Genomic DNA, 27871 nt, shown 5'->3' on the forward strand with positions numbered 1-27871 from the left:
CTCCTCCTCCCCCGGCCGCCGCCCCCTCCCAGCCGGCGGCGGGGTGCGGGAGCCCGGAGGGTCGAGGGGCGATCGCGGCTGGGTGAGTCTTGCCGGGGCGGGTCGGGGGGTCTCAGCCCCAGCAGCCGGGCCGGCCCCGGCGGGCGGCCCTCGGGGGTGGCGTCGGGCCGGTCCCGGCGGCGGTGGAGCCTCGCTGGCCCTTGCGAGGGGTGCCGTGGGGCGGCGGGGCGCCGCTTCGATTCTGCGCCGGCGGCTCAAAGCCCGTGTGCCAGGCAGGAGCCAGGGAGGCGATGGTAGAAGGCACCCAAAAGCCCCATGGCTCAGCCGAGATCCCGTCCCAGGTCAGCGAAGCCCTGGCAACAGGGGCATGTCGAGCCCCATCCTCTGTGTGTTCCCCTTGGTCCGGCTGCACGGTGACCCTGAGAGCATCAGCTTTGCTCCTCTTCTAAGTAAAGGGAGTTGGGTTATTAAAATAACACCAAATCCCCCACCCAGGAAACCAGACCTAGCCCATGCTGTAATGCTTTAATTGACTTGTTTCTGGCAATTTTGGGGTGCAGCCAGGGGAAAGTGCTGAACTTGCCAGGGCAGGCTTTCAGACAGATTGTGTCTCGTGTCCTTAGTGAAAAGCTTTCTGCAGAAGACACAAAGACAACTTGATCAAGTCCTGATCAAGGAAGAACTGAAGGACATTGAAAGATCTCTGTAATATGGCCAGACACTTGTAGTTCATTTAAGAAACTAGAGTAGACCTTGTCTTTGAGGGCACATGATGGGGACTTTCCCTGATGTGGTCTAATGGCTAGAGGAGGACTCCCTGTCTGGTTCCCAGGTGGGCTACAAATTCATGCACCTGTGAGCAAGTCACTTTGTCTCTCTGTATCTTGGTTTCCAACGCACCTGCCTTCCCCAGTGACCTGGAGTGGAAAGAAAACAGGGAGGCAGCAGGACCCTGCTTCCAGGTTAGCTGGGGAAATGTCAACAGATGTTAAAACGTGACCTGGAAATTGTGAAAATTGTTTCATGGGGGCTTCTGCTCATTTGCCTCCCATTTTGTTTATTTTGTGCAGTGAAGATGAGGCATCACCAGGAGATAAGACCCCCATGTAACTACATTTTCCCACTTTCTTCAGAGAGGGCTGTGCAGGAAAGGCAGTGTGTGTGCTGACCCACGGCTCGTGTGCTGCATGCTGGGGTAGTTAACCACATCATCTTCAGTGCATGATCCTGAAGATGCCTGGGTCTTCTGTGAAGAGTGTAAGAAGAAAAAGTAGATGGAATGACTTAAAAAAAAAAAAAAAATCTTTTTTTCCCCTACCCCAGGTCTGCAGGAAAAAAAAAAGTGGAAGATTCCTACTTTCTAAAGCTCCTTTAGGAAGGACCCACAGACCTTTGCCCTGAAAATGCATGCAGGCAACAGCTTGCGTGTGTCTGCAGGAGTGGTGCCATGGAGAAAATTCCCAGGCTGTGGCTTGCCCCTGGGGCTCACAGAGATGCAGCAGGAGGATAAGGTGTGAAATGGGGTTAGTTTTGTAAAAGGGGCTGGGTGTGAGATGATCAGGAACATCTTGGCATCATGCATGCTGAAATGAGCACAGACAGACTCATGTTCTGAGAGCTAAAATGAACACAAGAGATGTCAAGGATTTTTCCTCTCTCCCTCCAGCCTCTGCTGTAGGTAATCACTTCAACCAACTGGCTTGGAAAGGTAGAGTTCCTCCTTTTCTGCAGTCGGGTGTTTGGGGAAGGACAGACCAGAATTTTGTTTCCTCAGGAGAAAGGTGTAGCAATCTTTAAGCCCTTATTCCTGCTTGTGATGTGATGAGGCTTGTCCTTCTAGGCCAGCCAGCAGGTGCCTATGCTTTGAGGCCTGGCTTCCTTAGCAGCCAGGTTAATGCTCTTTGGCCAGTGGTTTGCTTCTGCTGCAAAAGGCAAGCACCCCTTCTAGCACTGCTGGGAACCCGTGCAGGGGAGGCTCTCGGGACACCGGTACCACCAAGTGAAATAACAGGTTTTTCTCTTGTGAGATGAGGTGACAAACCTAAGGCCTTCCTGTCCCTCTGGGAAGCTTTTGGACAAAAGCATCCATGTGGCATGGTGGTACTTCTAAGGAATAAAGTGGAGAGATATCTTCTTGCTGATACAAACAAGAAAGCTGCCTGCTGTAGGGAGTGTGTCTCTCTCCCACCTCATTCTTTGGGAACCATTTACACGTGCTCATGGTACAGGTAGATCAGTAGTTGATTGACTCAGGTGTGGATGTTTCTGGCTGGTACAAGGCGGTGCAGGTTGGGCCTCAAGCCAGGCACCCAGCTGTAGCCTTCCTGGATTTGCACAGCTCGGGCAGGAGGTGATAGGGGACAATTACTGTAATTGCATTGGAGCCTATAGCCTTGAATTAGTAGTTCCCAGTAGGGTGTGTGACCAAGTTATCTGCATTCTTTCATAACCTCAATATAATTATAGCATTTGTGTATTTATTTCCTTATGCTGCCGTTGGTTTGCCCTAAGACACCAAGTTCCTACAGGTCGCTGTACCCCTTTTCTCAGCCACTCCACAGAGCATTTCTTTCCAGCATCCGCACTAGCTGTCTGCTGCTGTGAGCTAGCGCTGAGTGCTCGCAATGCTGAGGCAGGCTCTGGCTCCCTTGGGTGGTCCTGCATGTGGCATCCAGCAAAGGATGAAAAAGGATGAGGCATTCGCGGAAACCTTCCTGTTGCTTTAGCCACAGGCAAAGTCTGTAGCATGAGCGCTTCTGTCGGAACAAACTACACAGTAAGTTTAGCACAAGCTCTTAGGTCAGAAAAGTGTCTTTTATTCCAAAACTTGTGGGTCATACAGGACCTGATCTGCAGTGTGTTGATTTTGACAGTGCCCCATGTGAGCAGTGCTGCAAGATCAAAGTATCTTTATGTGCAGGAGCCCTTACTGCAAGGGGGAAAAGAGCCTGTCAAAACTGCTCCTTGCTGCAGAACCAGGGGGGTTTGAGTAAAGAAGCTGGTTTTGTAGAATACCTTATGGAAATCTAATCTTGTTTATTACTTGGAGAAAAAGTTATCAAAAGTTTTAGACTGAAATTTGTGATGTTTAAGCAGAAGTTAAAGGTTTCCACATCGCCTTCCTTCTCCCACTGGTAGGTGCCCCCAGCCAGGGCAGTGCCATGGCCCAGCAGAGGGGACACCTGGAGCTCCCAACAGAGACGGCCCACTGCCTCCAAACCTGGGCAAGCAGAGATAAGTAAAATTTACTTATGGAAAACAGGCTGAGGGAGACTGAAAGAGGGACCAGCAAAACTGGCCTCTTCTCTTCCCTCCCTACACTTAAATGTCAGACGAGCCCCTAGCAGTGCGCTCCTCTCAGCAAGGCGGTGCCATGTCCAGCGCTGAAGGGAGCCACAGAGGTGACTGCAGACAGGGGGTCGCTTGGCTGGCTAAGAATATGCTTTAATGAATATGCAGCATAATATTTTCTGCTTTCTCTCCTACTAGTAAATAAAAGTGGGACAGTTTGAAAAATGAGCTGGAGGTGCCTTTTGTTGCAAGGCAGGTCTCTGTGATGAGAAGAGCTAATAATTAATTAAAGCAGCTGACTGGTACTTTAAAGTATCTTCTACTTGTCCCAGTGCAAGAGTAACACTTGCCCCAAAGTAGTGTAAATTATATTAACTGTTATGGTTAAGTCTGTAGAAATGGGGTGTGTTTATATGGTTATACACAGGATGGCATCTCACGGTGGTGTTCCATGCCAGGCAAGTTCAGTAAGGTACATGGCATCAGCTGCAAGCTTTTTCCCTTTCTTACAGAGACACGGTATTTTTTGGATCCCTTCTCAGCTGGGCGCTTGCCCGATTGTAGGTGCAGCTGTGCTGTTGGACTTGGTTCCACATCCAGGTGGCCATGGCGGCCGGTGGTGTTGGGTTCTCTGTGTTTTCAGGTCACAGTTTGGTTCTGTGTCATTAGTAGGAACAAGAAGTCTCAGATACTTTGCAGATGGTGAAAGGCGTGTTGGGAAGATACTTGTCAAGAAGAGCTTTTCCCCCCTCTACCTCTTTCTCCCCTGTCCTGTCTCACTCCTCAAAATAAGGTACGCATGGTTACATTCTTACTTAGCTTTGCATAAGTTGTCATATTTATCTGGCCAGGTGAGAATCTGGGTACAAAAAAATAGGAATTTTGACTGGGTGTGATTTTAAAAAAAAATAAATTGTTTCTTGACTTGGTACTAATGCAGATGTTTTTGAGGTTCCCTTTCTTAATGGCCAGGAGGATAAAATTAAAAGGTCCTTCACTCACCAACCCATCCCCCAGCAAAGATGCTGTCTGAAGTTCCGGAACTGCTGCTAATCCTGGACTAATGCTGATGAGCAGAGGGTGATGATGAAGCTTTGTTTCAATTCCTGCTGCTCAGAGGCAAAAAATTCATCCTGTAAATTAGTTGATTTAAGCCCAAGATAAGACACAGTTGTAGAAACATCTCAACCTGTCAATGTTTTGTAGGAAAACAACTTGAAATCCTTCCACACCTGCCACATCTGGTTGCAAGCAGAGGCTTGTCCTCCTCTAGGTGTTATGTGCTCTGAAATTAGATCCTGGGAAGAATGTCCTTGGGGCATGGCAAAAGGATGACCTTACCTCTGTGGCACGTGCCAGGGCTTGAAGCTACTGCCCAACACAAGGGCTTCCTTGATGAAGTTATGTTTTACTTAAGCAAGCTTGGGATCTGGTAATTTGGCGGTGGCAGTCTGCTGGGGCTGTTGGGAGGATGTGTTCAAGGGTGATGCTCGTAAAGCACCTGGTACTGGGTAAAGAACTGCAAGACACAGCGTTATGGTGTCCCTTTGACACTTAATCCCCTCTCCATTGTGGACCCATGCAGGTAACTGAGCATGGCCTGCTACAGGTATCTTGCCTTGTCTGATGTGAGGGGTGTAAGGTGCAGGCAGCTGCATCGGTTTAAGTGGCCCTTGCTCTGACCAAATATGTCTAGGATGGATGCTAGAGGGTGCCCTGGCGGAGGGAGGGGTCAGAGACTGATGCTCTGGTACAAGACAAGCCCATTGCTTCAGGTGTCTCACCCACTCTTCTGAAGAGAAGAGCCTGCCCAGAGGAGAAGTTTCTGTTGCTTAAAGCTTGGGGGTTAAAGTCCTGGGATTTGAAGTTTTACATGCCTCTGGACTCCTGGGGGTACCTACAGGAGGGTCTTCCCACCTATGGAAACGTAGGGGAGCTGACACATGATTTCAAAACTCGGGGAAACTGAGGAAGCGAGACATCAGCACTGAACATTAAATCCAAGGTCAAACAATAAGACAGAGAGAGGAGCCACTGCTTGGCTCCTTCCTCTGACTAAATGTGCAGGAGCTGGTGTACAGAGAGGTGTGAAGGTAATGGCAGTGGAAGGTTGGACTGGGACGGGCAGCACGGGGGCCCCATGGGGCACCCCGGGAAGCCACTTCGTGACCCCTGCTGCTCTGACACATAAGGTTTGCCAGGTTACGCTTTCAAAGAATTGGCACCTGGTGTGATGGGAACGGGCCTGTTTTGGCGATTTCACTAACAAGTATCAGTTCTTCTCGGCTGCTTATTAAATATACCATTTGCTGCAGAGAAAAGCCTTTCCTGAGAAAAAGCCTGCTCTGTTTGCTTGGTAAAACAATAGGTTAATAGAACTGATTAGCAAGAAATGTACTTATTTGTCTTTAACTGTGTGATGAAAATCTGTTTTGGGAAAGAGAGAGGCAGAGACCCAGGCTGAATCTGGTCAAATTTGCTCTAGTGAGTGCATCCAGTTCTTTTAATCTGGAGGAAAAATAAATATACGTGACTTAAACAGAAAGCCAGGGCCTCTACCAGACATGCGTGGTCTAAATCTGGGCATGCCTGAAAGTGTCACTGAAGTCCTCCTACAATGTGATGGCAGCCTTTCTGATTTCTAAGGAAAAATGAGCAGAAAATTGACTTTGCTGGACAGTTATATGCAGAAAACATCTCCCCAGAAAGCCAGTCCTTGGAAAATGTAAGGCATGAAAGAGCCTGTGGTTGAGTGTTGTTGAAGACCTGTGATGAGGATGGGCAGCGGTGCTGGCCAAGGCAGGCCCCGCAGGACAGGACTCCTCTGCTCTGCTCCACTGCAGGGACGTCTCAGCCAGAGCCCCAAGCGATGGAGGGTCTGAGGGACGCGGCTCTGCCCTGTGCTTGGTGAACCCTTGGAGGAGCTGTGTTCAGCTCTCCACTGGCTCCCGGGGGGCAGCGGGGGGCCCTGGGGGACTCGGCTTTGAGAGGGAGGTGCAGTGAAGAGGGAGGAAAGGAGGCAGGAGAGTAGTGGGCTGGGTGGCCATGGAGGGAAGGAGAGGAGGGGAGGCTGGGCAGTCCCTGCCTCCCCTGCGAAGTCTTTCTCCAGATCGGATAGGAAGGGAAATGAGTATGCAGGGAGACTTTCTTCTCCCTCGTTTTCACGTTTTTTCCATTTCCCACCCTTCTCCCCAGGGTAGGAGTTGCTTTTTTCCCTCAGACCAAATGTTTCTGAACTCATCACATGAGACAACCAACAAGGAGATGATTAACTGCAGGCAGAGAAGCCAGCTTTAGGAATTGGATTAATATTCCTCTCTCTTTTTTTTTTTTTTTTCTTTCAGATTTGTCACTATGAGCCTCTTGTTGTTTGAGTCTATTTGCCTTTTCCTGCTTCCCCAAGGTATGTATAAAGTTGTCATTTTGCATCAGTGGTTTCTGTCTGGGATGCTTCCCATCTCCAGATCGAGTTCTTCCTTCCCAGGAAGAAGAGCCAAAGCAGTGCCTCTCCAGGAGGTTTGCAGGTAAACCTCTGAAACATAATTTCACACAGAAGGGGAAATTTTCAATTTGAAAGTGTCACACAGAAGGGGAGAAAATAATACCTGGAGAAACAGCTTTTCTGAGAATTCAAACGCATGTGACTGATTTCTATGTGGAGTCTCTTTGATATGGGAAAAGTTGATGTTACTATTGTATTAAAAGTTCATAGGTTTCTCCAGTGTAATTATTTGGTGTCTCCAGTGCTTATGACTGTAATCTTACAAACCTAAACCTGGCTTAGCTCTTGTTCTCACGCTGCATCCTGCATGTGGTGAGCAGAGGGACTGTCCTCCTGTGTGCTGGAGTCAGGTCCTTGGCATTTTCATGCTCTGCTAGAAGGAATTTACTCCGATAGACACACTGCTGTGCTGTCACCAAATTAATTTTTGCAAGTGAAATCTATACAGCAAACCAGTGGACTGCATGTTTGGGTTTTTTTTAAAGGCAATTTCTAGTGTTGATAGGTGATTATCTGTTTGATCCCACAGTTTTCCTGGTGTTAGGTATACAAGAAATATATGCTGATGAGGAGATGATTGGCAAGATCTCAGCTGCTGGCCAGTGTGAGTTTGTTTTTTAAAGCAAGTCTTCTATTTTCTGAATTCCTTATTCCTTTGTTTTTCTTGAGGTTTTTTTTTGGTTTTGTTTATTTTGTTTGCTTGTTTTTTAAATTTATTGGACCCCATTCAGTCCATAAAGTCCCCAGCAAGTGCAGCATGGTCGCTGCTTCTGCCCTAGCCCAGCTTTTCCCCTCATTGGTGTTAGCTCTTCTGGGATGCCAGCCTGCTTTGGTTTTCCCAGATTGGCTATTTGCCAACCTGGGTGGTGTTTCTGATAGTTCCTTCACAGCCTGTTTCAAGCAATCCTGAGTTAAGGAGCCATGTTTAATTGATTCATGATCAGGCCTCTCATGTGGCTGATTTGTTCAGGCTGTAAAGCCAGCACCAGCCACAATGCTGTGAGTAGGGAAGGCTGGGCTCTGGCTGGCTGGCAGACCGTGTTCACCTACAGCTCCCTCGATGTACAGCAGTTGGTTACTTATAAACTCTGTCATGCATTCTCCCACTAGCCATTAATTTCTATTGTCTGTCTGTCAAGTGATAAATTACATATTTTTCCTATGCCAGGCATGCCTTCCAGCCTACTCCATAGCACCATGTGTTCAGCTCAGGCTTTCCATCCTGATGTGCTGTATTTGGACATTTCTCCCTGATGCACATCACCAAGAGTGATGTGCACTCTTGGTGGCTGCAGACATCATGCTTACGAGTCTCTGCATTGCTGCAGCTGTGCAGCTGCAATACGGAGATCTCCGCTCCTTCTTCCGCTGAACTCCGGAGCAACCTGGAGACCGTTTCTCCATACCAAGCCCGTACTGGGATGGGGGCACAGCAGTTCTCGCTGTGCATGCTTGGGCAGGCGGCAGTGGTCAGTGACTGCAGGCGAGCACCCGGGTTGTTGCGTCTCCACATTCAGATTGTTTGGGAGGGCGAGGCCGACAAGCCGGGACGGCGCTGGCAAGGAGGCCGTGCTCTAGCTCATCCCCAACGCAGTGCTCCAGGGCAAGGCTGGTTGCCCTGTTAGAAGAACCAGTGATCCAGAAGGGAGTGCTTTGCAACTTCCAATCCCTCATAATCTGGTATTAGAAAACCTTATTATAAATTCAGGTTTTTGCTAGCAGGAATTATTTGGGAAAAAAGTGATGAGTGATAATAGAAAGATGATGATACTAATGAGGACAGAGAATTTGGCGTGGGCCAAAAGGGCTCTTACAGAGTTGGTGTGCTTACGCCCTGTATTGAGCTTCTGGAGTCAGTTTCCCTTGAAGTTGGTTCTGGTAAATGCTGCAGAGGTGACTTTAAAATTTCCATGTAAATGCTTTGAAAAAATGTCTCTTCAGAGTCTGCAGACTGCCTGGTTGTTTTTTTGGTGTTTTTGTTTGTTTTTTAATTTTTTGTCAGTGAAATTATGGGCTTCCACTGCAGCATAAGCACCTCAGGAACTTGTACTTGGGAGCTGTCATGTTCATGCAGGCAGGGGCGATACAAGGGCACATCTCTGAAGATGGGATAAAAGGAAGATTTTTCTGAAACGTGTTTCTGTCACTGCCTTGGAGCTGTTCAGAGAGTTTGTGTTGAGAAAAATAAGAACGTGTTTCGAAAAATGTGCTGCAGATGAAACACATCTGGCTCCGTGGGACTCCATACGCTTTGCAAACGCCTTCTGGATTTGGATCCAGCCTTGGGCTGGGAGAGGTGGCTGGTCCCGCTGGGCACCTCACCCCTCCACGTCCTCACCAGGAGAGCAGCTCTCTCTCCTAGACCTGAAATCGAAGGTGAAAGTCTTGCAGACTGTGAGGGCTGAACTGGCGATGCTGCAGGCCAGAGCAGGAGCGCATGCAGGCTTTGGGTTGTGAACACCGGGCTGCCCCAGTCTGTCCTTGGCAAGTCTGTTTGTCTGGGCTTTCTGCTGTTGGCTGTCTGCTTCCAGAAAGTGAGGCTGATAAAGTGCAGTTTCACAGTGTATATCTTTTTCTCCTAGTGATGCAGTGCTCGGCTTCGTTAGATGTCCTTTTCCTCTTGGATGGCTCCTACAGCATTGGCAAAGGAAGCTTTGAAAGGTCTAAGCTCTTTGTAGGCAAGCTCTGTGATGCCTTGGACATCCATCCAGACAGGGTGAGTGTCAGGAATGTCTCATTTTAGTTTCAAGCAGGTTGGCAATTTGTGGAAAAGTGATAATGTGCTGACTGAAATTGTGAAATTCAACCTAGCAGCTACCATGGGGCCAGAGTATTTATTCAGAAAGATACAATGGAGTTTTGTGAAGTAGCGGGGTTGGAGGATACTTCTTGATTCTTCACAGATTTTAAGCAGTTCCATTTGGTCTTGAGAAAAGACATAATAGAACATATATATATATAGAATAGAATATATATAATATTCTATCCTATAATCTTTTAGGCTAAAGATTATAATTTGTGGGGTTTTTTACTGATTTTTATTTTGGTTGGATGCTCATAATTTAAAATGGTTGGATCTTTTTGTTGTTTTTCCCTGCAAAGTTGCAGAATTATTTTCTGGGTAGTCGGTTGCCTTTCTGTATGGAGATAAATGATACAGTCTGCTTGCCCTGCTTCTCGTAGAAGGTCTCTATTCCAAAATAAGCCAAAAGAGCCAAAGGGAAGGAGTTCATTGCGAGGCACCACCTGCGTACAGAGGCATTTGGGTATCTGTATGCTGCCATAGGTCTCCAAGATGTCATTGCACTCCCGACCTGCTAGTGGTGCAGTGGACTCTAGTGCTGGTGCTCAGGGGAGAACAGCAGAGGACTGGCCGGCTGGGACTGCCAGCTATAGTCAAGTAGCTGGTATTTACAGATACCCAGTATAAAACACACTAAAATAAACAGACAGATGTGGCTATGCCAAGTTCTTTCTTGTCCATTCCTATTCCAGACCTTGGCTCAAACCAAAGTCTAATTTTGGGTGCTGTGTGTCTGAAAGGAGTGATGGGAGCTGCACTGCTACAGTCTGGGCTCCATCAGGTCTTACCTGCTCCCTGGAGCCATCCTTGAGGCACCTCTGGGCCTGAACGACATGTCTCAGGGTTTGTCTGAGGGGATTTCAAGCCAGACCCAGCTGCAATTCCAGCTATGCATCCAGTCCCACATCACACTATTCCTAGTCAGGAGTCTTGCGGTGGGCTGGGATGGTCTCTGTACTTCATTCCCTGCCAGAGCCTTTCCAAATAAATGTCAGGTCTTTGGGAGCGATGTGGCAGGGACATGAGGTCTCTGTGTAGCAGGAAAAGGAACTTGAGGCAGGACAGAGTGGGTGTGGGCCTGCTGCGGCTTTGAGGACCCCTGGTTCATGTCCGTTTCTCCAGAGAGGTCTGGTAGAGAGGAGCAGGGACAGGTCTTTTGTTTGCTCAGTTCCCATGCCAGGGATGCTTAGACTTGTACCTAAAAACCTCCTCCAGACCAACTACCACCACTGCTCCAGGTCCTAAAATCGAAAGCTGCTGCTCTGCCCCTGTTCCAGGGTTGGTTGGAAGCTGAAATCACCAGTCTGCTACATCATTTTCTCATCTAAGGAATCTTTCATGCTTCAGACCTCAGCTTACAGCCACACAGCACAGGAAGCTTTCCACAGCCTGGGCAATGATGGTAGGGAGTCACAGTTCTTGTGCCAGGCTTCGAGAGATGCTAGGTGACTCAGGTTACATGGGCATTCCCTTTTCATGGCTCAGGCTAGATTGACTGGAAGTAGAGAATTGCATCTAGGAACCAACTGCATTGTAGGCTTAGGCAAAAGAATTCGAACATATAATATTTGCAGATTTGGTGTGTTTGTTTTTTTTTTTTAAATACCATCCTTGCCCTACTTTTTCTCTTAATCCTTACATAGACTGGACTGAAAATCGGTAGTCTTTTCACCTTCAAAGTTGTCACATTCCATAAAACTTCTTGTAAGTCTTCAGTGAAATATTTTGGACGTATTGTCCAATACAGACAATTTAGTGTGTTTGCATTTTTAGGCATTTTCAACTGTAGAAAATAGTTTTAAAGAAAGTACCAGAAAAATAATTGGTTTGTGCTGCCTATTGTGCTTAATGCCAGAGGGAGCTGCTTTTAGTAATGGAAAGATTGCCTGCACAGTGTATAAATGGCTTGGTATAAAAGGTGTTTATTAATAAACTTACTGTCCTTGAGGCTACTAGCTGCCCTGAATGGATAAATATAGATCTTGAGCTGCCCGTAACTGCAGCAGAAGCTCCCGTTGTTTGCAGATGAACTTTTTTGCCTTGTTTACAGTCTGTATAGGCAATGCTGTAGTTTATGTTTGTTTTCTCTTTTTTGAAGTTCATTTAGATTGCCAGTGGCTCAACATGCAAAATAGTGTTTTTCTCGATACAATATAGTGCTGCCAAACCTGTAAATTGATCAAAAGTGTAAAACTCTCACAGGCACCTTTTGTAATCTTTAACCTTTTCTTTTAGGTCCGTGTGGGAATGATACAGTTTAGCTCAAGTCCCCACCTTGAATTCCCACTGGATTCATATCTAACCAAGCAAGAAGTGAAAGAGAGAATCAAGAGGATTGTGTTCAGGTCAGCTTATTTTACAACTCTTCTCTCTTTCTGGGCTATGAATGATCTCTGGACTGAGAGTTTTTAGAGGTCCAGATATCTCTGCCGTGCACACACCAACGTGATGGCCCCAGGGCGGGGGATGGATGAACACTGCCTGTGGTCCACAACGCACAGTCCGCTAAATGTGTGCAACCTGCTCTGTCTTTGTCAGTGAAAGCTGATAGGGGAGAAAGTTTTCAGTGTCCACTGTAATGTGGTAAATAGGGGAGAGTTTCCCATGACCCTCCTGGCAGGTTTTCCTGACCGTTTGTGCCAGGCAGTGGGTTACAGCCTTCTAGGGAAAAGCAAGTGTGGCTCTCATGCAGGGCTGAGCAGAGGCAGGACAGTGTGCATCTTCATTTTTTGGTGGTTATGGTTTCCTTCGTCCCATGAAGTAGTGATGAATTGCTGGTCCCTAGACAGCTGCACATGTGTGTCTGCTGAATTCAAGGGGGTCAGGTTTTCAGGTGGAAACCTTTCTTCTTCCTGAATATTAAGGCTTGGATGTCTTCCCACGACCTCAGGAAATAGAGCCAGAAGCCCAAAGAAACATTCTCCTTAGAGCCTCTCAAAATCCAGACTTCTAATCTCTGAGAAATACATTTGGATCTACAAGGGACCTGACAGCCATCCCAAAATAACACTTGTTTTTATGATAGATGAGGTATTGGTATGGCCTGTGGGTGCCTTCTCTTTCTTTAGCTGATCTGCATTAGGGCTGAAGGTTAGCTCAACATTTCTCGTAGATGTCTACTGCTCTCCGCATGATGTGCATATTACAAGCAAATGTGGTCACTGTTGACTTTTTCAAGCAAGATCACTTGTCTGGGTTTTGTTGTATTGCTTTTGATAAGTTTATCAAATCAAGAGAACCTCTCATGTAAGGTTACTGGCAAAACTTACCAGAAAATAAAGTTACACTCCTCCTCTTTGGCTGTTGCTTAAAAGTCGGTGAGAGCAGAGAAAGTGAAGCAGTGTTTGGTGTCTGGCACTGAAATTCCTTGATGACAACACATGGATGCTGACAGATTGAACAGAAATAATGACCTTGTGCTATGCTGTTTCATGTAGTTTAAATGGAAAGCTGACATTTCAAAGTAGATAAAGTTATGGATAGATTCCAGTTGGCTTCCAAAAAAACAGGGTGTTTGACATCTCAGTTCGGAGGCTCCTTGATGTGTTTCTGGTGAGCCTTTGGCCATGAGGGGTTTTCTGACTTCAGCCCTGTGCTCTGGGCATGGAGCTGAGAGCATTTGGAAGGAGGCAGCACCAGACTCAAGTGAAGCTTTTGTGACTTATTCAGATACTGATGGTCTCTCTCTGTGAATCTCGTCCAAATAGCATTGGATAATTTCAACCAAACTTGGTGGTGATCTCCAAAGCTAAATTTCTTACAAATTTCTTTCATACAAGTCCATGGCCGGTTACAGGAGAGAAACCTTCATAGTGCTGTTCTTGAGGAAAGGCAGCAGATAAAGTTGACGTCTCCTTTAGCTTCAGAAAATCCGTATTGGAGTAATGCCTTAAACACACACCTGCTGTGTCAAAAACCAATGAAACTCCAAACGCAAATCAATAGGAACAAAATTTAATGAGCTTTGGTGCAGAGACTCTCTATTAACTTCTTCTCATTCTCAGGGCTCGCATGGGCACAGCTTACTGAGTTCATCAAGACTGAGACATCAGCCTGACTATGCACAATACATTTTCCCTCATGCACAGCACTTTTCAATGAAGCATCTGACAGCTACTGACATCTGGTCAGTAAAAGGCAAATTTGGACATGCTATGAACACATGGTCATTGAGTATGCTTTGAAATGGTAGAGTGCAGGGGAGGAAGTACCTAAAGAAAGAAATTCAAAGTGAAAGGGCTTGGCAGGTACTGAATTAAGAAGTTTCTGTGAAAATCAGAGAGTAGACAGAAAAGAATGAACTTGGGCATGATCAAATGTTTTTCTAGAACAAGCAGGTCAGGTGGTAAAACACAGGAGGGATGTTCAGAAAGCAAGTGGGGTGTGTTTGTGGCAAGGAGAACATGATGCCTCCAGGAAAAGGGGTATGTCTTGTGGTTTGGTTCCCCTTGGTTGCTCTGGATGGCAATAAAAGCAGTCTTAAAGGGTGATCATAGGAAGTGATTTATAGCATAACTTCTTGGACAGAGTTAGAAGACAGCTGGAGATGTCTCTTCCGATCTAGTGGTTTAAATTCTCAACAGGTCTGGAGCATGTTCCCAGTGAGCTGGGCTCTCTGGTATCAAATGTCCAGTCAGAGATGGTGCATTACAGACCTCTCGCTTTGTGCAGATGGAGAACTACTGAGAAAGGAAGAGGGAGACTCATGTCCATGCAAGATTTACCCCTTTGAGATAAGCAAATGCTTAGCCCTCCAACAACAAAAAGAGATAATATGTTGTAGGCAGGGATCAAAGCTGGCCACAATAGCTAAAGAACTTGCAGTGCAGGTTGCCCTCAGTTTTTACAGGGGACAAAAGGCTTTTTTTGCCCAATGTGTTCTGTTGTATCAAAGTCTTAGCCTGGTGATGACTGGGTGGGGAGCGTAGATGGGTGATGGGCAGCTTGAGTTGGTCGCATCGGGTGGCCAGCAGCAGGGGCTGGTGTGCCTGGGTAGCCCTTGTCTCTGAGCGTGGGAAGTAGACAGGGAGTTGGGGCAGCTGGGGCTGATTTCACCCAGCCACCTTGGGAACCAGCTGCACCATCCACCAAACCTCACCCTGCAAGACGGGTGAGACCATGTCCTGTCTCCTCTCCAAGATCTCTGTTATGTTACCCGTGGCTTTCACTTAAATAAAACTTCAGTGTTTGGCTCACAATGTAATCATTCCTGCATCAGCCTGACACAGATAGCATTTTATATAGCATTTTATGTATAATTTCGATGACATCTCTCTCTAACAGTCATTTAAAGTTAAATCTTGAAAGCAGAGGAGGACAGTCCCTGCCCCACAGAGCTCACTAGCAAGAAATAACAACTAGAGTAAATGTGTAGGCCATAAAAACAACCACACCTTGTCTTTCCCCTCCTAGACCTCTGTATAAGTAGCACTCCCCTTCTTTATTCCCTTCTGCTTTATTTTCAGCACCTTCTGCAGTGAGGGGCTGCTTCCCAGTCCACAGCCAGTATGCCATAACCAAAGAGACCCTAGTGCTGTGCAGACACTGACCATAACCCTGCAGGTCTGCTGCAAGCAGCTCTTCTCTTGGGTGCCAGAGCGACCTCTCTTTTCCCTCCCCGGGCTTTGCACTGATGTGCAGCGTACCTCTCAGACAGACACCTCCAGTATCTATGGGCTCAGCAGGGCAGTCAGGCTCTTGGGTTAAGGAGACATCCGGCAGTCGGCAAAACTCATTCTTTAATAATTTCACAAAAAATGAGTCTCAGGATTTCTAAAGCATCTTCGATTGAAGATCAGAAATGTTCTCTGGAAATCTGTAGCTTATTTTCTACTAAAACTGCACTCAAGTTTGCTTTTCCTTGGGAGTTATTGCGCAGCTGCAAGGCTTGATGCCTGCCATTCCCTAAAGCTTAGTGGCAGCCTATTTTATCTGCTGATTTATGTCACCACTGGAATGTGCCCCCTTTGGCATCCAAGTCTCTGTGTGGATTTTGTACTTTGCTACTGGGAGGATTGCTGAGTATTCAACTAATCGCTGTCTTCCTCAGAAATGTTTCCTTCTCCAGGGCTGTCAAAATATTGAGGTAGCTGGCTTCTGTCTCCAAAATGAGAAGTGAGGGGTACAGCTTGTGTGAACGTCAATGGATGGTGTACCTTCCCTGTCATACCAGCACTGCTGGCAAGCAACCTAGCAGCTGAGGGTATTGCTTTTAATTGAGTTTAGCATGGGTTTAGACAACTGGAGCATCAGGTGGCTCTTCTTAATGTTTGCTTTCCTAGCATAAAAGGTACTGGTGAAGCTCTAAAAAAAGTGTGCCTTGTGTTCAGTCCTCCCAAGTCCCCAGGGATACGCTAGGAAGCTTTCAGCATTTGTATTTTTCAGGAGCTTTACTACAGGATGGACAAATTACTTTTTGTAGAAAATCAAATTAGCCTGCAGATCAACCAGAGAGAAAAAGGCAAGGACTCACTGCACACTGCTGGACTGCAGCCTCTCAGTTACAAGCTGGGACGCTTAGCTCCCTGCCTTAGCTCTTCGTCCAAGAACGGCAGAAGGTCCAGCGGAGGGAAAGGGAGGATATGTGACAAGAATTTGTAGCATGTTTGTGCATCAAGAGAAAGGAAAACACTTTGAGAAGCTGGTCTTTGTTCATTTTGCCCACTTGTACTGCATTTCTGACTGGAATGTGAGAGGAATATGTTGTAAAACAGCTTTTCCACACAACTTTGAAAGAATTGACTGCAATTTTCAGGTGGAAAAACAGAAGCAGTTGAGACATTTGTCAAAGCTGGCAATGAAACTCAAATATCGGAGAGCTCTGGTTCTTCCTCCGACTGCAGGAATGCTCTGCTGTGTGTTAAGTCTTCTGAAGACTACTCTGGGTGGGAGAGGAGGGAGGTAAGGGTGGGCAGATGGGACCTATGGGTAGGAAGGTGACAAGAATGGCAGGATTAGACATCTCTATGGGAGTGTTCTGTGGCAACAGGCAGAAATATGCTAAGTTCCCCACTACCAGAGGGTGGAAATATGGAAGTCAAGTGGTAAATTCAATATCGGGAGAAGAGCTTTGATTTATGTTCTTTCGATTTTTATCTCCCTTCTTTCTAGAGGCGGGAGCACAGAGACAGGTCGGGCTCTGAAGTACATTCTCCACAAGGGCTTCCCTGGTGGTAGAAACTCTAGTGTCCCTGAAGTCCTGATCATCATTTCGGATGGAAAGTCCCAGGGCAGCACCGTAATGCCTGCAATGCAGGTGAAGGAGAGACACATCACAGTTTTTGCAGTGGGAATCAAGTTTCCAAGGTAGGAAACTTTCCACAGAGTTGGAAATGGAGGTCCAGCTAGCCAAATGACAAGTCCTTGCAAGTAAGGGATGGTCTTGTGCTAGATATGAGTTTTGGAAAGACAAAAGGGGAATTTGTGGGGTAACACAGGCATGGAGGAAACAATAATTTATTGGCTGGGGTAGAAGGAGGATCAGACTTGGTGAAGAAAGCTCTTCCACTGAGTAGAGCTACACTACTGCCTGAGACTAAACACACCAGGATCTTGAAAAGTGTTTGAAGGGGTCATGGTTCTGCATTAGCTATTTGCTGCACAGGGTTTGCTTTGCTACCTAGTTCTTTGGGGATGACTAAGGGTCTTGTTACACAAGTGGTTGAACCCCACCTTGCTTGGCAGGTGGGAGGAGCTGCACGTGCTGGCTAGTGAGCCCTCTGAGCAGCACGTGCTCTTTGCTGGAGATGCCGACGACGCTGCCAACGGCCTGTACAGCACCCTCAATGGCTCTGTCTGCAGCACCGCTGCTCCAGGTAACCCCTGTCCTGGCTTCTCCTTCATGCCCGTGCTTTGAGCTTGGACCATGTCACTGAGTGAGAAAGATGAGGCAGTGTCAGAAGGCCTACAGGGGAATTAGCAGGTGTTGCACTTCAAGGTAACCTGCTTCTGGTGCCCAAACTAGACAGTGTGCTTGGTAGCTACCTCTCCAAATACTTGAAAGCTGCAGGATCCTAAATCTTTGTGTCTCGGTTCACCTCTGAAAATGGGAATATATTGGTCCTTGCTCATGTCATGGGGCATAAAGGGTTAAACACAATTGTGTTAAATCTTCTAATGGACGTGGCTGTGTGTTAAGGGGAGGCCACCAGGGGCTTGCAAGAGAGAGAAAAGACACAACTAGAGTGTCAAGTATGTGACAGGCACCAGAGAGGCTGAAAAGTTGTCATTAAACCCTGAACTCAGCAATGCAAGTTTTATCGCAAAGCAAAGGAGGCTGAATAGTGAGTACTCCAGTAAGGCAGGTAGGCTGGTGAGCTTGTTGACAGAAAATTTCTCTTCTGGGGTCTCACAGAGGCTCTTTGAAGCACTGTCTGGTCTGCTGTTGGCAGGTAGATCAGGAAGAGTAACCCATTTCAAAATGGTGCTCCACTCCCACACAGACTTCGTTTTTTTAGGCAATTGATCCTAGTTTGTGTTTGTTCTTTGCTACAGGCTGCAAAGTTGAATCCCACCCTTGTGAACGCAGGACCATGGAGACTGTGAAAGAGCTGGCTGGAAACTATGTGTGTTGGAAAGGCTCAAAGCAGCCAAACACAGTGCATGCATCACTCTGCCCTTTCTATAGGTGAGTTGGACACCCACATGTCTAAAAGTGAGCAGGGCTGAGAGAAGATGAGAGATACAGTAATGAGGCTTTTATCTGGCCTTGACTGGGATGTGGACCCCTCAGAAGACTGATGCAAACATGGTCTCTAGACCATGAGACCATGGTCCTGTAGGGAGGCTCTCCCTGCTCTGCCCATTGGCTGATCAGAGAAGCAAAGGATGAGAGGAAAAGCTGAGACAAAGAAGCAGATGATGATTAGCCCAAGAACACCATAAATATTATAAATGGAATTGGGATTAGTTTCCTACCTGCTGAACCGAGAGGCTTTGAAGTTTACATCTCCATACCGACTCTGTGCTGCAGAGGGTTTCTAGGTCTGGCTCCCTGTGTTGGTGCTAGTTCTGGTTTTGTCCACTCAAGCCTTCATCCTTTCAGAGACATCCCTTTTTCTTTGCTTGGCTGAACTGGGAAGCCTGGGAAGGACTTTCCCCAGTCATAGTGTACCAGTGCCAAAACTGGGATGCGCACAAAGAGCTGCATTTGTCAGGTCGATGGCAGTGAGCTGCATGAGGGAAATGTCCTCTTGCCCGGGGAGAGGAGACTGGAGCTGAAAACCAATAAACCATTTTAGGTCCCTCAAATAATATTGTCGCTGCAGTCAGTACAGCAGGATAAATGCTTTAAAAGTGAGCTGTGAAGGGTAAAGGCAGCTTCATGCTCTCTTTGCTGATAAAAAGAGCTGAGTGAAAGCGGTATTGTACAGAAATTGGTAGGGGGGGTTGTTTTTCCTTTGAAGAGGTGCTTCATGTGTTTGTTTTAATACCAGGCAGTCAGATTAATGTTTGAAAATCACCCCAGATCTGAGCTGTGCATTGATAGCCTTCTACATAGATATACTGGGGGTTGTTTGTATGGACAATTTGTAATGTCCTAATGGCTGCAAGCATTTCCAGATACTTGTACCTTGGAGCCAACGTGGGAAAGCAGAGCAGCTCGTGGCTTGCTTACAGCATCCCAAAAGTGACGGTTTTGGCCACGATTGCTGTGAGTTTGAGCAGCCCTAACACAGAGCACTGAAAGATTAGTGGCATGATATTAGAGAAATAGCAAACTAATTAACAGGAATGAAAGTTTAAAGCAGAAATCATCTTGTTGTCAGGAACTAAGATTAGCTGCTGCCTTACATGTGGCAAATACACACTCCTGCTCTAGGGTGGGTTTTTTTTCCTATCACCTTAGGGCAGGGGAATTATAGAGGAAGTTGAAATATCCCACTGTGAGGCACAGCTGAGGGCTGAGGAGTTCTTCCCAGTCTAAACCTTGCTTGTCCACTAGTTGTTACAGCTGGATAAGTTAAATGCTAGAATTAATATTCAATAAAAAATTCTCACTACTGTAAAATTTTCTTTTCATTCCAATTTAGAGCAAAAAGTTTAACATCTCTTCTGTAGCAACTAAAAAAAATAATTTTAAGCTTTAAAAATACAATCATAATCTTTAAATATAAAACATTGAAGTAGAATTCAAAACCAAAAGAGTAGATTTGATGAAATTGTTTTTTCTTTTTGCCACCTCACTCAGAATGGACATTTTCTTTTGAAACACTTGTTTTTAAAAATTGCATTTTCAAAGGAAAACTTGTTCCATTAAAACACAGTAAGGTCAACCTTGTCAGTCTTTAAATTCATTATCAGTTTTATTCTTCCTGTTTCAGATGGAAGAGAGTCTTGATAAAACACCCATCCAGATGCTTCCGAACTGTATGTCCAGGTAGGACTTAGCCTTTTTCAAAAATTTCTTTACAAAGCATGAAAGGAAATAACGAAAGAATGAAAAGATGAGGTTTTACTCTCACTTCTAAAAATTTTGTTCTGAGTGAGAGATTGTGATCCTTAGCAAGAAGTTGATATTATGTCCCCTTTTTTTATCTCATGGGTATTTATGACCGGAGTTCTTTTTGATTAAAATTTCTCCCCGTCATTTCTCCTTTCACCTGAGGAGCCAGTTAATCCTCATCTGCTTGTGTTCCTGGGGCAGAGGTGCACTGCTTCCCAATGCATGCGGAGAGTCACTGCTCTCCAGCTAGGGGAGTATGCAGGGAGATGCCTCCACTCATTCCCTTGGTTCCATGAACATCATCAGTTTAGCGGGGAACCTGACACTTGCTGATTGCCAGCCTATTTTTGTGACTGTGGAAATAGCTATGGTCCTGGAGTTCTGCCCTTAACCCATCCTTTTGCGTGTTCAGATGACAGTGGCTTTATTTTCTTTGTCAGTACAACATTGTCCAAGCAGCAGGCCGGACTCTGATCCCTTCGTTGCTCATATAAACCCGGAAGGGCTGTATGGCCTTTAGCAATTCTGTGTTTACATGAAGATAACTTCATCCGTGTTATTCCAAAGCACATGAAGTGAGGTCACAGTCTAGCTTGCTCTCTTCACTGCCTGTTGAAGAGCTACCCCAAAACAAAACTGTCATGGAGGTAAGTGAGTGTGCGCGTGGTCCTGTGTTTGTTCAAACTCTGCAGCAAGACAGACGAAGCTTCGACCCCTTTTCCAGTAACGGTGATGCTCACACTGGCACAGGATGGGAAGGGGCAGGCTCCCTGCTGACTCCCTCTCTTTCCCTTCCCTGGTCCCGTTTAGACCCTTGTGACAACCAGCCATGCCAGAATGGGGGCACGTGTGTCCCAGAGGGACTGGACAAATACCACTGCCTCTGCCCGGTGGGGTATGGAGGAGACATCCATTGCGGTAGGTGCGAACCTGGGTTTCTCTCTTCTTCCTTCTCAGCTGTGTCCTGCCTTTGCAGTGCCCATTGCACGGCCATAGGAACAACTGGGGTTGGGCTGCAGCCTTTGGGCTTTTCTCTGGGAGACAGACTGATTTTTTTTCTCATGCTGGTTATGACTGTGTCAGGTGCAGTCACTGGGTCTTGCTGCTCAGAAACCTTGTGGGTAGTGAGAGCACCAATACTGAGAGTCTCACCCTGGTGTGGCTGCCTTTGTTTCTAGATGCAGGTGCCATGTGAGCAGAAGAACAGAGAAACTGGGAGAGACACGTATGTCCCGCACACATGGGCATGGGAGGGACTCCTGATTTTGGGTGTTCAGTGTAAGAAACCCAGGAAGGTCCTGATCTTCAGAAAATGCTTTGTACTTACTTCCCCCGGAATCAAGGCACTTTAAAGTGTCTCAGGGTGTTACAGATGAGGGTCTGGTGCTCGAACTCTCTCCTTTCTCCATGTTATACTGAAGCTCAGAAGGTTTTCCCCAGAGTGCAAAGAGAGTGGAGTTATCATTTCTAATTTGACGTTTACCATACCCAAAAGTCAAGGAATCCCCCCAGACTCCCATAAATATTTCCTGTCTAAAGGCTTATGTGGCATCCAACCAAAATAAAGTGCACTCCTGGCACAGTTGTCCTCCAGCTCATGCCATGTCTGGCAAACCATTTAGCTTACTAATGTCTCTTCTCCACACCACAGGGCTAGCAGCAGGCCCCAGCTGAGGTGCCTGGCATGCTTGTCTTTTTGCCCTGCATATGACAAATTGCTGTTTCCCTTTTCAGCACCAAAGCTGAGCCTCGAGTGCAGCGTCGATGTCCTCTTCCTGATGGACAGCTCAGCAGGGGTCACGCTGGAAGGGTTCTTGCGCTACAAAGCATTCCTCAAGAGGTTCCTCCACGCAGTGGTGGGCCAGGACTCACCAATGAACGTGGGGGTGGCCCAGTACGATAACCATGTCAGGATACCTATTGGAGTGGGCCAACACAAGGATGCATTCAGTCTCATGAAGAGCATTGATGCTTTGAATTTCAGTGGCGGCGGAACCCTGACAGGCAGAGCCCTGCAGTACATTGCACAGCATGGTTTTAGGAGCATTCCAGTCTTTGCAGATGTACAGGATGACCTCCCACGCGTGGTTGTCTTGCTTACTGACTCCAAGTCTCAGGATCCAGTGGCAGAAGCTGCTAAGTACGCAAGAGACCGAGATATCTTCTTGATTGGTGTAGGTAGCAGCTTTGTGAGAGCAGAGCTGACCAAGGTGACTGGCAATCCAAAGCAGACTATTGTCTACTCGGACCCCCAGGACCTGTTCAACAGGATCCCAGAGCTGCAGAGAAGAATCTGTAGTGTGGGCAATCCTGAAGGTAAGACTGTGATATGGGCATTGTGGGATGAGTTTGTCAAACCATGAGGAGGTCTTCTGAACTCCACTGGGGAGGAGGGAAGGACAGAAGGCTGAGTGTCCTTGTTTTGTTTGCGTCAGTCACAGATCCAGGGACTAAACTTCCATCACTGATTTCTGTGATGGGTATCTGTTTATTGGTGTCAAAGGGCCATAGATCACCTTTTGCAGTCAGTGATCAGCAGTGGTGAATTTTGCCCACCATTTATACACACGCACACCCCCGCCCCTTTATTTTTGGTCAGAAAGGAGTACATATATACCCTGAAAAACACCATGTTTGCACTCTCTTATCCAGGCTGCCAGGCGCAGTCTCTTGATTTGGTGTTTGCGGTGGATGCCTCGGCTGGAGTTGGCCTGGAGAATTTTCTGCAGCTGAGGGACTTTGTCAGGAGCAGCTTTTTGCACTTCAGCATCAATCGGGACGTCACCCAAATTGCCCTTGTGGTCTATGGCAGCAAAGCTCACACCGTGTTCGCTTTGGACACCCACACAAGCAATTCAGCTGTCCTCCAAGCCATCAATCAGGTGCCTTTCCTTGGGGACTCGGCCTCTGCTGGCAGCGCCTTGCTCCATATTTATGTTGACGTGATGACAGTGCAGAAAGGAGCCAGACCTGGTGTTAACAAAGCAGTGGTGGTGCTCACCAATGGAGGTGGCGTGGAGGATGCAGCTGCCCCAGCTCAGCAGCTGAGGGACAACGGCATCTTGGTGTTTGTGGTTGTCGTTGGGGACGCACAGAGGGACACGCTGCTGAGGGTTGCTGGGTCTCCTAACTACCTGGTCCACATCTCCTCCTATGAAGGCCTGCAGCATTACCAAGACCTTATCATCGAAAGAATCTGTGAAGGTGAGAACTTCCCATCCTTGCTCTTCATGCTGGTGCCACCAGCTGGTGGTAAACTTTGTAAAACAGGCGTAGCAGGGACTTTTTTCTGTAGCCATTGTTATCGTAGGTTTTTTGATGCTTTACAGAATGAGCTTGATATTATCCTTTGCATTTTACAGATGGGGAAACTGTGGCATAATATATGGCAATTGTCCAAAGCATTTCTATAGGAATAGGAAAAATTTTTCATAAGATTCAGTCCAGTGGGTGAGAGTGGGCTCTGTGTGACTGGCTCTTTCCAGCCCTTCGGGGTCTAGGTTCTCCCTTCCCAGAAAGAAAACAAAGTTTGCTCATTTTCTGATGTTTCTTTAAACCTGTAGAATTTGCTGTGCCTTACTGTAACCCCTGCAGTGTTGTAGGGGGAGCTTAAGGGGACACGTTTCTGCAGCCAACAGTGTTGGTACCTGAGTGAGGTCTCTACTGTCTTGTTCAACAGGTTTGTTCCCAGGTGTTTGTGAAGTGGTGGGTCTGAAACCCCATCACTCCTGTTCCTCCTTAGTGTCCCATTATGAAGTTATTGTGTAGGCTGTCAAGATTTTGTTTGTGCTGCACTGAATTTAAACCTAAATTCAGAATCTGTCCATTTTGAAGCCTGTTAAACTGAGGCCTTCAGACAGCTTGTGATTAATTTTATTTGCGAAGTGTTCAAGAGGGAAGAATTTTCAAATACTCACGTAAAAGCTCATTTTGTGTAGAGGTGAGGGGGGAAAGGCATTTTCTTCAAAATGCCGAGTCCTGATGACAAGTCCCCAGCTGGAAAAAAATGGTCTCTGATACCAAGTTTGAAACACTTGTGTGCTGAGTGTGAGTGTCTGTGTTTGATGGAAATCAGCTTTTCAGAAAGGATAGCAGCCCTGGTTTGCAGACATTAGTGGTGGTGAAAGTGCTTCTAATTAAAATGTCATGCCTTGTTTCTCATTCAAAATAGTCCCAGTTTAACATCTAGCTATTTACTTTTGTTATGTTTTAACCTGTTTGTAAGATCAAAAGAAGCAGCATGTTGAGCTTCAGCACAATCAAAGGTCCTTTTCATCTCTGGGCATGCCCATTGCTCCTTCAGGGTTAGAAAGAGCTACAGTGTTGTGTCTTTGGGGTGAGGAGCCGGTCTGCTGGCAGGCTGTGCAGATGGTTTCTACCCAGATCTTTTCAATGTGCTCCTATTGCAGTGATATTTTCAGCTGTGTTGTTATAAAAACAATCTACTGTACCATGAAATTAACTACAACACCACAGACAAAGGGGAAAAGACGGCAAGGTTCAATGAGTCAGGGTAATAACATATAATTTCCTGAGACTGAATTGCTACTTTCTTTTCATGTGCAGGTGATCACTGTTTGTACTAGATAGGCTGGGACCAAGGGCGATGTAAAGATAAGCCTTTCATTCAGTATTCTACTCCAAGCCCAAGACTCAATAACAGAACCATTGTCTGTGAAAGGACTTAAAAAAATTTATGACTCATGATAGAAATATGTGAAAAACAGACCCTGCCTCTGAACACCTGAAATATTGCATTTATTCTGAGGCTCAGCTGAAAAGAGACCAGAAAAAAAATGGTCCAGGCTGTAGGGGAAAAGGTCCCAAGTATTAAATATATATGAATCTGATTAAAAGAAATACAGACTCTTTGGATTGTCAACGGGTATAATCCCTGAAGTGCAAGAAGCTTATTTAAGATGATACTATGTTAACAGAAGCGTTGAGTTTGCAGAAATGGTCTCTGGGTGGAATAACATGATTCCCCCGAACAGGGACCATGAGGTTATGCTGTGGGGCAGCTGCAGAGAGAAGTGGTAGGCGCGTGGAGCGGCACACAGCATATGTGGAGCAGAGCACCATTGAAAAGCTCTCTGGGGAGCCGCCAGCACCTGGAAGATGAGTAGTGGGTCCAAGAGGTCCCTCCAGCTTTCGTTGCCAGTGGCTCTATCACCCTACAATGACAGCAAAAGTGCCTGTTCCTGGGGATACGCTGTCAGACAGGACCCCATGTGGGATGTCTCATGTTGTTGAACCCAACTTGGCTTCATATAAAATCAACAGGCACTAAAGATTGAGGTCTCAGATCTAGGATTTCGCTGTCAAAAAAGTGAATTTCCAAGATAATTTTGTCTATCTTAGGTGCAGGTTGAGAGTTGATGTGCAAACTTGATGTATGAGTACAACATGTAGTAAGCTGTAGTAACCATCCTGATGGGTAACAATAGAATTTATATTCTTTCCTTCTCCCCCTTTTTCTGCTCTGTTTGTGTGCTTTTTCTACCACAGAACAAAAGGCAAGGCCGGGAGGTTGAGGCTCTACATAATGCAGTTGTTCAGCAGAGGAATTTCACACCCTCACCAACGCTGCGATGGAGTTGCCAGCAGACTGGAAGCAAATTCCTCTGGGATGCTGCTACTTAACCTAACATATTCACAGCAAGGCAGTGTGGAACACTGCCAGCCCTGCTAACAGCTGGGCTCTGCTGTGTTAAGAGGGTTGGGAAAGCTGTCATTTGCTTCACAAGAACAGGGCTAATAACTTGGGAGATGGTTGCAGGCTTTTCTCTCAAACCTCCTGCAAAAAAGCCCATAAGTTTTTCTTGTGGTGTTTTCCATTTGTGCCATGCCTGCTTCTCAGCTGACTTCTTGTCCTTGCTCCTCTCTGATGTAAACTCAGGTCCCCTCCAGGGTGAAATGGGGTTGTAAACAGCTAGGATCAGGGCATGTGTCTTGTTCTGCATTAGCAGTGTCTGGATCCGGGGGGTTTAGTGTTCAGTGCACAGCTCTGAAGATGCTCCATTTTGCTTTTCTTTGACATTCAGCCTAATGTGAAATCACTCTCTTAAGTTTATTAGGAATATTAGTCTCCAGATCAGAACATTTAGAAAAGCTGTTCTTCCTTTTCTCTAGGTTAAACACAGAGGAGCTTGTCCTCTGTGCCAAGACAGGGTTATGAGCTTGCACCCTCTGCCATAGTAATGTGGTTTTCCCATCCCATTAGCCCTAGATGACATTTTCTGATGTCTGGGATATATAGTTGCTGTTGTTTTTGCAGCATTCCTGATGGACGTGGGTCCTAGCTGTTAATACTCTGTAGATGTGCATGAGCCTTCTGTTCTGCTTGTGTTTGTTGCAGAAGCAAAAAGTCCCGTGAACCTGTGCAAACCCAACCCGTGCATGAACCAGGGCGTATGCATCCTTGGGCCTGGGAGCTACCGGTGCGAATGCCACGGCTGGGAAGGACCGCACTGTGAGAGAAGTAAGGATCAGCAGATGGCAGCCGCAGCACATGCCACCCCTTCTGCCCAGCCCCTCTGATCTGAGTCTCCGCCTCCCCCGTGGGCAGAGGTGTGGCTCTAACTCTTGAACAGCTGTTTGGTGCCTGGGTTGGTGCTGACATGGCCTCTGCTGCATGGATAGTGGAGAGGTTTGGGCTGCTGAGGGGAGCAAGGGCTTGTCTTAATCAGCTGTGCCCTGTTTTACACATTCACTAGGCGAGTTGACTGTGAGGGGACCCCAAGAAGGCCTAATAACTTTGTTAATCTTCTTCCACTCTGTTCTGTTCCTCTTCTTCCTCTGCTCTGCTGGAAGAAATAAACCCTGCTTTACCCCCAGGGTGGAGAGCTCTGGCTCCCTTTTAATGGGAGGGAGCTGTCTCTATTGGAGTGTGACCCTCTATTGCTTTCAGTGCTTTCCACAGTGCAAAAGCCTCCCCATTGCCTTCCTCCTCTTCAGCAGGTGAGCAATGGCCAGGAGGTGGTCAGCCTCCAGCTCCCTAGAGGTGGTCCTGTGCCCATAGTGAGAAGTTCTCAATTAAGGGATTTTTCCCCCCCACTCTTTACCTGAGCCCAGGGGTTGTGGCTTCCACCCCATGGCTTCTAACATCTGTCAGCTAAGGCCAAGTGGGTGCTCACTGGGTTGTAATGGACTGAGCAAGAACTTATCCCTCAGTCCTAAAGCCCTTATCCCACATCTGTGTTTCTGTTCTACAACAGGAGTTCTCCAGGGCGATTCTCTGAGATCTCTGGTCCTTCCTCCACACTCCCACGTGCAGCGGGGTTCAAGTGGTTTGCAGCACTTCTCCAGAGCTCCATGGCACACCAAAAAGCACATGGATCAGAGACACTGAAACAGATGTGCTGAGCGCTCCAGTTCTGACTGGGACCCCTTGCTGCCACTCGCCGGCATGATCCAGCAAGCCACCCCTGTCCTTGGCAGTGAATGAGTTCCTCCAGCGCGGGGACCGTGCTGAGGCTGTTCCAGTTTCTGCATTGCACAAACTGGGCTTCCCATTGCTCTCCTTCTTTTTCAATTTAAGTAAATATTTGTGTTTAAGTATTTATTATTGTCATTTTGCATTTCCTCATCCAGATTCTAGTGCTGTGTGTTGTTTTTTTTTTTTTTTAAAACAGACTTCTTGAGAGGCCTTTGAGGTACTCTGAAAACATGGAGAAATCTAAGCAATTCTCGAGGTCCTGCTGAAGGGGGACAACGTAGATTATGCACTGGCAGCCAGGTACTGGACTGAATGGCTTGGTACAGGCAGGAAGCCAAGTATGAGGGAGAGGAAGGAGAATTCATTATAAGCCTCATTCTGTTTTATAAGTTG

At 46.8% G+C, this 27871-nt stretch overlaps 1 protein-coding gene across 3 annotated transcripts; it reads left to right on the plus strand.

Annotated features, from left to right (window-relative positions):
• Positions 1-27871, plus strand: VWA2 (von Willebrand factor A domain containing 2). 3 transcript variants are annotated; one of them, XM_075107682.1, is made up of 15 exons: positions 62-82; positions 6636-6694; positions 6776-6815; positions 7323-7397; positions 9376-9509; positions 11832-11941; positions 16707-16901; positions 17280-17410; positions 18090-18222; positions 19919-19974; positions 20851-20958; positions 21775-22356; positions 22693-23244; positions 26399-26521; positions 27258-27871. In XM_075107682.1, the coding sequence occupies exons 4-15, from the start codon at positions 7367-7369 to the stop codon at positions 27389-27391; spliced, it is 2289 nt and encodes a 762-aa protein (XP_074963783.1). In that variant the 5' UTR covers positions 62-82; positions 6636-6694; positions 6776-6815; positions 7323-7366; the 3' UTR covers positions 27392-27871. The 3 variants fall into 3 exon arrangements, with proteins under 3 accessions (XP_074963782.1, XP_074963783.1, XP_074963784.1); XM_075107681.1 differs by lacking the exon at positions 6776-6815 and having other exon boundaries at positions 1-82; XM_075107683.1 differs by lacking the exons at positions 62-82; positions 6636-6694; positions 6776-6815; positions 9376-9509 and having other exon boundaries at positions 7321-7397; positions 27258-27870.

Source organism: Phalacrocorax aristotelis, chromosome 12 (genome assembly GCF_949628215.1).
Source record: "Phalacrocorax aristotelis chromosome 12, bGulAri2.1, whole genome shotgun sequence".
Taxonomy (NCBI): domain Eukaryota; kingdom Metazoa; phylum Chordata; class Aves; order Suliformes; family Phalacrocoracidae; genus Phalacrocorax; species Phalacrocorax aristotelis.